The 8,857-nt window shown below is 47.4% G+C and overlaps 1 protein-coding gene across 2 annotated transcripts in view; it reads right to left on the reverse strand.

Annotated features, from left to right (window-relative positions):
- The window catches only part of Ube4b (ubiquitination factor E4B), a 105,821-nt gene extending 97,265 nt beyond the window's left edge, over window positions 1-8,556 (reverse strand). The window contains exon 1 of one of the 2 annotated variants that reach the window (XM_031379497.1): window positions 7,799-8,556. In XM_031379497.1, coding sequence (XP_031235357.1) covers window positions 7,799-7,822 — 24 coding nt within the window. In that variant the 5' untranslated portion in view covers window positions 7,823-8,556. The remainder of the gene's footprint in view (window positions 1-7,798) is intronic. The other variant, XM_031379496.1, reaches the window with a different exon arrangement.
- Between the last annotated feature and the right edge of the window lie 301 nt (window positions 8,557-8,857).

The raw sequence follows: 8,857 nt of genomic DNA on the forward strand, positions 1-8,857 counted from the left end.
TTGGTTTTCCCAGACAGAGTTTCTCTGTGTAGCCCTGGCTCTGCCTCCCAAGTGCTGGGATTGAAGGCATGCGCCAGGCAAGATCTTTCTCAATAACATGGAGCACCCCTGACCTTCCGTTGCAGTTTGGGGACTGTGAGTCCAAGGCCAGTGTGTGAGCTCCAAACAAGCTCAATTCTAACTGTATGTTCAGCTGCCAGGTACAGCACAGCTTCAAGAACCAGATTTCTGCCCTTGTGAACTTTGCTAACACACTTGGCTGCTGCCTTACAATGAAGAGTTGCTGACAGGACTCCATTTCCATCCCTCTCTCCATACAAAGGAACGTTTGCTTATGGAGCTGAGGCAGAGCACAGCACGTGTGTTACAAACTTGTGTGCAGGTGCATGCCCCTCCTGTGGGGGCCCAAAGCCTACCACTGGTATTCACTTCTGCTGCCTTAGTTTTTGAGACATGGTTTCTCTTTCAACCTGATGTTCCTGGACATAATGGCTGACCCTCAAGTCTGGGGGGATCTCTCGTCTCCACTGCTCAGCTCTAGGACCAAACCCTGGCACACGGGCTTTCTCTACAGGTGCTGGGGACTCTGAACTCCCATGTGATCAAGTCACCATGCCTGTGTAGCAGGCACTTTAGCCTCTGGGCCATTTCTAACCCGAAGCATGTTTGTTTTTTAAAGGTACTTAAAAGGGCACCTGTACGTAAGAGACTACTCAAAGGGACATCAACAGGAGGAACCACATTTGCACGTGGGCAAGAAATGGCCATGTCACACACCAACTAGTCAACGGTAATTACCTGCCACAGTGAGAGGCATCCCAACCCTAAACACGAACACGTGGAAAGGATGTGAAGACAGCCCAGCTGGCGGAAGCCTGGGAGAGCGCAGTAAGGCTCCAGCTCTCACCACTGTATCCCTCATACAGAGAGCCCCAAGGTGGTGGAGTACCTAGGAACAATCTGCCTAAAACAGCTCCCTATTGTCCCTTAAATTCTCAGAATTCTGGGTTGGGGAGATGGCTCTACGATTGAAGCGCTTGCTGTAAAGGTATACGGACCCAAGTTCAGATCCCCAGCACCTACAGAACAGCCACATGTCATGGCTATTCTTGGTTGTACGTCCGACTATATCTGGAAGTAACTAAAACCCAAATGACTATGAGGGATTTTTTTTCTTAATGGAATCACTTGGAGTGGGAAACCCCACTTCTAATCTGCATCCTTGAGGTGGGCAGATCTACCTGTAATCTGGGCCACACCCTCTGCTGGCAGCCTACATAAAGCACATGGAAGACAGAAGCTTGCTCTTGCTCTCCATAGCAAGTCCACTCCTTCACTGGCATTAGGGCTACTTCTTCAGGATTACAAGTGTAGACAGAAGCCCAGCTGAGACAGCCAGCCTTGTGCACCAAACAATGATGGATTCTGCCATTGGTAGACTGCCATTGTTGGACTAACTGGACCACAGCCTGTGCACCATTCTAATAAATCCTACAGGTAGGTGGTTGGGTGGGTGGGTAGATAGATAGGGACTTATTCTATACCTTCTGTTTCTCTAGAGAACCCTGCCTACTACACTATGTATGGCAGCATACCTTTAACCCCACTGGGGGAGGCCATAGACAGGGAGAGCTCAGGGTTCACTAGCTGGCTACTTTAGCTAAAATGGTAAGTTCCAGGTTCGATGATGTGGTGGTTTGAACAAGAATGCCGCTATTACCCAGGATGGTGGCAGTGCACACCTTTAATGCCAGCACTCAGACGCAAAGGTGATGGATCTTTGATTTCAAGACCATCCTGGTCTACATAGAGGGGTGAGGAGATTAATTAAACTTATTAATTATTTTAATTCTAATATTCCCCTCTATGGGCTCATATACCTAAATGCTTAGTTATCAAGAGGTAGCACTATTTGAGAAGGACTAGGGGTGTGTCCTTGAGTGGACTTTGAGGTTTCACAAAGCCTACAGCAGGCCCAGCATCTTATCTTTCTCCCCAATCGACTAAGACAAACGAGAAATCCTATCTCAAGAACTAGGGTGGCAAGCAAGCAAAAAGCCACCTGACATCTACCTATGGTCTTCATACACGTACACACGTACGCATACATGCAGACACACACCAATAAAAGACACCTCCTAAACCAAGTGCAGTGTCTCATGCCTACAGTCTCAGCTGCTCAAGAGGCTGAGGCAAAATGATCTGAGCTCAGGGATCTGAGGCCAGCCTGCATTATGTAAAAGGCCTCACTCACTCCCCCTCAAAAATGCCAGATTAAGAAAGGGAGAATGGAGGAGGTGGACGTGAACCAGCATGGTTGGAACCAGCCACAGGTGGGTCTACCTGAATTAGACCACCTGGACGACAGGGTGAGCTGTGAAGCAAATACTTTAGAAGAGAAGGACTTTTTAATCCCAGCACTTGGGAGGCAGAGGCAGGCGGATTTCTGAGTTCAAGGCCAGCCTGGTCTACAGTGAGTTCCAGGGCAGCCAGGGCTACACAGAGAAACCCTGTCTTAAAAAATTAAAAGAAAAAAAAAGCCAGCTGTGATAACGCCTGGATTGAATCCCAGCACTAAGAGGCAGAGACAGGTAGTTCTGTGTGAATTTTAGGTCAGTCTATGGTGTACACAGTTCCAGGCTTGCCAGAGCTACTGATTGAGACTTCATCTGAAAAAAATTTGGGGGGTAGGGGGGACTAGAGATGGCTCAGTAGTTAAAAGCACTTGCGGCTCTTATAGAAGACCGGGGTTCAGCTCCTAATACCTTCATGATGGCTCGCAATCACCTATTAATATCTACATAGGCATACACATAAATAAAATAAAATAAAAAGCCACCCCTGAAACCGACCCGTTTTTCAATCCTTCAGGCTACTTTATTTTCCTTTATAGACCATATCATCAGGTGTTTTACCTGATGTGCCTGCGAGCTATCTGCTTCCTTTGAGGAAAATGACGCCTCCTGGAAGCAGTTCTTAGTGGTATTGGGATACAGGAAGCAAACTATCGGCCCACAGAGGCAAATGCCCCAGGCAGACATGTCCCAGACTCACTGCAGACGCCTTCCTGCCTTGATCAGTATCCAGAGCTATCTGAGGTCTGGACCCTTGTGCAGAAGGGCTGGAGGATAAAAGTCTGCAGCTTTCCACTACCCCTCTTCCCTACTCATTACGGGGGTGGGGTGTTCCTAATGGGGCTTTAGCAAAGGGACTGAGAACTCCATAAGTAGGCTCTAGATTGGAATCCAGATCCCACATTAAACTGCCTATGCCTCGGAGCTGGAATGTAGTTCAGCTGGTAAACTATTTGCCTGTTTACATGCCTTTCGGCAAGCTAATTAATTTCCATTAACCTGGATTTTCCAATCTGTAAAGTGGAGATAATAATAGCAAAGAGGTGGGGGGGGGGTCAGAGCTTACAACAAAGAAGTCCTTGAGTGTCAGCTAACATCACCATTATCATTGTCTTTAAGAGGACGAAAGGGCTGGAGAGATGGCTCAGCGATTAAGAAGAGCACTGACTGCTCCTCCAGAGGTCCTGAGTTCAAATCCCAGCAACCACATGGTGGCTCACAACCATCTGTAATGAGATCTGACGCTCTCTTCTGGGGTGTCTGAAGATAGCTACAGTGTATGTATATATAATAAATAAGTAATTTATTTTTAAACAAAAGGAGGATGCAAAAGGATAGCTCAGCGATTAAAAGCAAACACTGTTCTTGCAAAGGACCTGAGTTGGGCTCCTAGCACCCACATCAGAGGTCTCACGACCATCTGTAACTGGTCCAGGAAGACCCATGGAACTCTGTACTGGCAGCAGCCTCCCACTGTCTCTCTGTGTGCACCACCTTCCTTCAGGCTGCACCACCTTCCTTCAGGCTGCTGCTGCTGACACCCCTGCCAGGCACCTTAAGCCCTAAGTCTCCCTGCAGGGGAGGAATCAGTCTCTCTCAGAGTTGAAATGCCTAAACTTCCAGACAGCTCTCCAAGATCTGATGACAGCCAGTGATCAAGCCCCACAGCCTGGTGCTATTTTCTGAGCCCCTCGGCCTCACACCCAGCTCCCAGGATCCTTTCAGGAGGATAACAACACAGCAGACCATTTTCCTAAAGTCTTTTTTTTTTTTTTGGTTTTTTGAGACAGGGTTTCTCTGTGTAGCCCTGGCTGTCCTGGAACTCACTCTGTAGACCAGGCTGGCCTTGAACTCAGAAATCCGCCCGCCTCTGCCCCCAAGCGCTGGGATCAAGGGCGTGCGCCACCAGCTCCTAAAGTCTTAATTAAGACCTCGTCCCATGAGCATCCCTTCTTATGCTTCTGAGTGTCTCATGTACACCTTCACAACAGCACTAGGCACAACATCCATACTGTACACTGAGATAGTTCTTATGTTTCATTTTATGTGAGTGAGTGTTCGGTCTGTATAGGTTTATGTGTACTACATAGTGCCTGGAGAAGTCAGAAGAGAGCACAGGTCCCCTAGAACTGGAGACACACTGGGAACGGAGCCTGGGTCCTCACAAGAATAAGTGCTTCTCACGGTGAAGCCATCTCTCCAGTCCCTATGTTATACACTTTTGATTCCTATCTGTATCGCCCAACCTGACCCCCAACCTTACGGAGTAAACCATCTGAGGTGAGGGCTGGGAAGAGTTGGTTTAGGAGCATCATTATGCATGAGTCAGTCCATTCCAAGAACAGATCACATCATGAATGAACTCAGACAAAACACCACTTGATAGAACGCTCGGCATATCAGAGGTCAACATTAGCAGGATATTGATATAGATGCTGTGGTCAATCTATGGCCAACTGTTGAACAGTGAAATGTAATAAAGGGGGCTTTGGAATCAGGGTCCCGAGCTTGAATTCTAACCATGGGACTTCTAAACCACGTCACTTTTGCCAAGGGTCAACCTAAATCTGTTTCCTCACCTACAAACTACACAAAACAGTTCTTACTTCATCACACTGTTTTACCAAATGACACAGTGGCTGCCAGTCGCCTGGCAACACACAGGCTTCTAAGACTTTGTAACTGCCGGGTGGTGGTGACGCACGCCTTTAATCCCAGCACTTGGGAGGCAGAGGCAGGCGGATTTCTGAGTTCAAGGCCAGCCTGGTCTACAGAGTGAGTTCTAGGACAGCCAGGGCTACACAGAGAACTCTGTGGGGGGTGGGAGGGACACACAACAACAACAACAAATCAATTAACAATCCAAGGTCATATATGCTGCATTTGGGAAGAATACTGAACACTCTTCTAAAACTCTGAACACATCCCAAGTCCCAGCCAGGCACCTCTCAGAAGTAGGTCATAAAGATTTAAGAAGAAAATGAGAAAAGGAGCAGAGAAGGGTACAAATCATTTCAAAGCAATTTCGTCAGCACTGCTGAGAAGCAGTTTAAACCGCCTGCTCTCCTCACAGCACCGACTTGGTCCAAGAGAACACATGAGTGGCTAGCTATAGCATGAATACAGTGTAAACAATGATGCTGTGGAATGTAAGTTCTTCAAGGGGTTGTTGAACTTAGTCACAGCTCTGCTGCGGAGAATGAAGGACTCACTGTAAAGCACTCCGTAAATAACACAGCCATGCAGATAAACAACCCTTTCAAATACACAGAAAGAAGTATAAGAGCTCAAGGTGACCCGAGAGAGAGGGACCTGGTCTGGTTAAACCAGTTTTTATTCTTCTAGCCTGTATTCACAAATATTTTTATTTTGTTAAAATATGAATCTCAACTTAATCCAAGTTCCTAGCTTACAGTGAGATCACTTCAGTGTGTTTTAATTCTGAAATGTAACCTTGTACTGTCAGTAAGACAAATGTGTTATAGTTTTTTTAACCAAATCCACATCATATACAATATCTGTGATATCAGAGTAACCAAAAAAGGGCACAAACATCTTTGGGAACATCTCTGTTGAGAAATGCACACCTAATTCTGAGTTAAGGAAACTGGACTGAAGCTGGGCCAACTGGTACACAATCAAGGCAGAGGCAGGGAGGTCTCTGTGAGTTCGAGGCCAGCCAGGGCTACATTGAGCCTCCAAAAAGAAAAAAAAAATGTTTTTTAGAGACTTTTGTTCTGGCTTCTGAGAATAAAACGACCAGTAATTGTACTGCCACTGTGGTCAAAACAACTAATTTGTTACCAATACCTTTATACTATTCCTGCTTTGGTAAATTTAATTTTTCATATACATTTTAGTGTTCTGTTGACCTTAAAAAAAATTTCTTCCACAAAGGTTATATATGTTCCTTTTATGGTCACTAAAAGACTTACACCATCTCAAGAACTAAGCAAAATGAAGAGATACCTTCCAGATTATACAGTATCTTTGACCAGTCTGTATACTTTAGTGGTTTGGAAAAAAAAAAATAGTGAAGACCAAATCTGTAAAGGCTGCTAAAGTAAGAACTATTTACAAATCATAGTGCTTTTTAGAAGTAAAGGGCTACTGAAAAACACAGATTGTGTTTCTTTAGAATGAGGAGGATACTTTTTTAAACTACATAAAACCAAGTATTTCTAAGTTGATCTCCTGGTATTTCCTGAAACTGCTCAGGGCTCTTCTGATTTAAGAGTATACGCCTGCTGTAGTTGAGGAAAACCAAGTTAGGTGCCTCAAAATTAACAATTCTGACTTAACAACTAAAGTATCACAAGTCACAGGATTGTTTTGGTTTTTTTCCCCTACCTTACCCTTCACCCACGTATGTGCATGCTCCATCCCTGGAGAATTTTAGTGACTGAATAAACATGAGGAGACCATAGCCAAAACTGGAGCATGGGCCTCTTCCAACCGACCTGATGACAGATGACTACTACTTTCGTAATACTGCAGGGGAAGCTTGCAGGAAGCAGTGAAAGAAATTAAGCCAGCGGGGGTCTTAAAAAGAATGCTTTCAATTTGTACAACGATGGGGAAAAGTCAACTGAGTCACAGAAATCCCTAGTTCCCTAACTGCCTCTGCTTTTCTGACAATCCCACACAGTACAACCCAAGTTTAAGGTGGAGGGGTCCTGACAAAAGTAAAATAATATAGAATACCAGAAGTCATTAGGAATCTGTTAAATTAGTATAATTTAACTGGAATCTTTTCAACTATTAAGGATATACACTTTGTTAATGTTAAATATTAAGAAATCTGTAACTACCTCTCAAACACAAATTATCAATTTATGTTTGATAATGATCAAATTTATACAATGATCAATTTATACAATGAAATGGCCACAAGTATCTGGGATTTCAAATCCTTCCTTTACAACAGCCATTAAACATTATGATTTTATGCAAAATTGTTCTTTAAAACCCCTGAAGACACAGACACACACAATATACCACGACCTAAATCGTGCCCCCTCTTTCTTGAACACCCTTTTAAAAAGACTGAACACCTTCAAGATGTTCTCCCGGTCTTCAGACCCTAAAAGAAAGAAAAACGAGTGGAGTTCCGAATGAAGAAACAAGAGAGAATAAAGGAGACTAAAACGAGAGATCCTCTTCGGGGTCTTGCATTCTCTACCTCTGGAGAATCTTAGTGATCGAGTAAACACACTGAGACGGTAGCCCAAAGTGGAGCAAGGGCTTCTTACAATACAACCAACCTGATGATGAATGACTATATTTCATTATCCTTGAAAATGCCATCTTCGTGCCTTGGAAATGCCTCCCTAATCCCAAAAGCCCGACACCACTAGGGCAAAATCGTCCCTGTCCAAAGCGCCAAAGAGTTGCCAAGTAATCCTTTCAAGGTGCCCCCCGCCCCCACGCCCCAGCTTCCTCACCTCGTCAGCGCTCAGCTCCTCCATCGCTTTCCTCTTAATGGTGAAAGGCGTTAGAGAGATCCTTCAGTTCTTGAGACCAGGGCGGGAGCAATGGAGAGTGGAAGGTATCTATCGGGCTGTCTGGTCCCCCAATGGGGGAGGTTTCAGAATTGCATAGTCAGAGGTTAAAAACTAAAGAACACGAGGCACCGGATCTCGCCTTGGCTTCGGTCGCTCGGACCGCCCCAGCCTCCTCCTGCTGCAAGCGCCCAGAGCTGCCGCCTCTGGCCACGGCCGCAGCTTACGGGGTCCTCTCCAGGCGCCGCGGACTCCCCTCAGCTTCCCAGGTTACCCAGAGCGGGCGGCGCGGTCTCCAGCTCTGCTCGTGCCCGCTGCGCGCCGTGTCTTCGTGGCGGTGACGCCGCAGCTGCGTTTTTCTCCCGCAGACCCTGCTCCGGGTCCCACCCCTGGCCCCTGGCGGGAACGGCTCCACTGCACACTGGATGCCCCCGAGGCGCGGCGACCCCACAGCAGCCCAGGCAGAGCCCAGCACTGTACCGGGAAGCCCCTCCCCTCCGAAAGCAGGCCAGGCTCGCCCCGCCTCCACGCAAGAACCCTGGTAGGGGGGAGGGGAGGGATGGGACCGGCGAAGCTCTCGCTGGAAGCGTAAATCCTCCTACCCCTCCAACCCTACTCTTACCCACTCGCCCCACCAAGTATTATTCATCAAAACAACAGGGCGGCCATCTTTGAAAGGGATCACGTGACCCTCGCTGAGGAGGCGGGGCTTCTGGCTCCCGGACTCGTCAGCCAATAAGCAGCGGGCGTCGCGCCGCCGATTTCCTCTTCGCTTGCATCCTGTCCCCGCCCCCTGCCCCACCCCCTCTCCCCTAAGCGGCGCCAGGCGGGGGGAGGGGCGAGAGGGGCTGCTAAGCTAAGAAGAGGAGGCGGGGCGGGCAGTCACCATGGAGACTGAGCGGGGGCGAGGGGCACGGTGGGCGGGGCCCAGGTAGGATGGCTGAGGGTAGGATGCGCCAATCCGAAGATGGCCCTTCCAGGGCGCTCGTTCGCGCCTTGGGT

This window comes from Mastomys coucha, unplaced genomic scaffold, assembly GCF_008632895.1.
Source record: "Mastomys coucha isolate ucsf_1 unplaced genomic scaffold, UCSF_Mcou_1 pScaffold18, whole genome shotgun sequence".
Taxonomy (NCBI): Eukaryota; Metazoa; Chordata; class Mammalia; order Rodentia; family Muridae; genus Mastomys; species Mastomys coucha.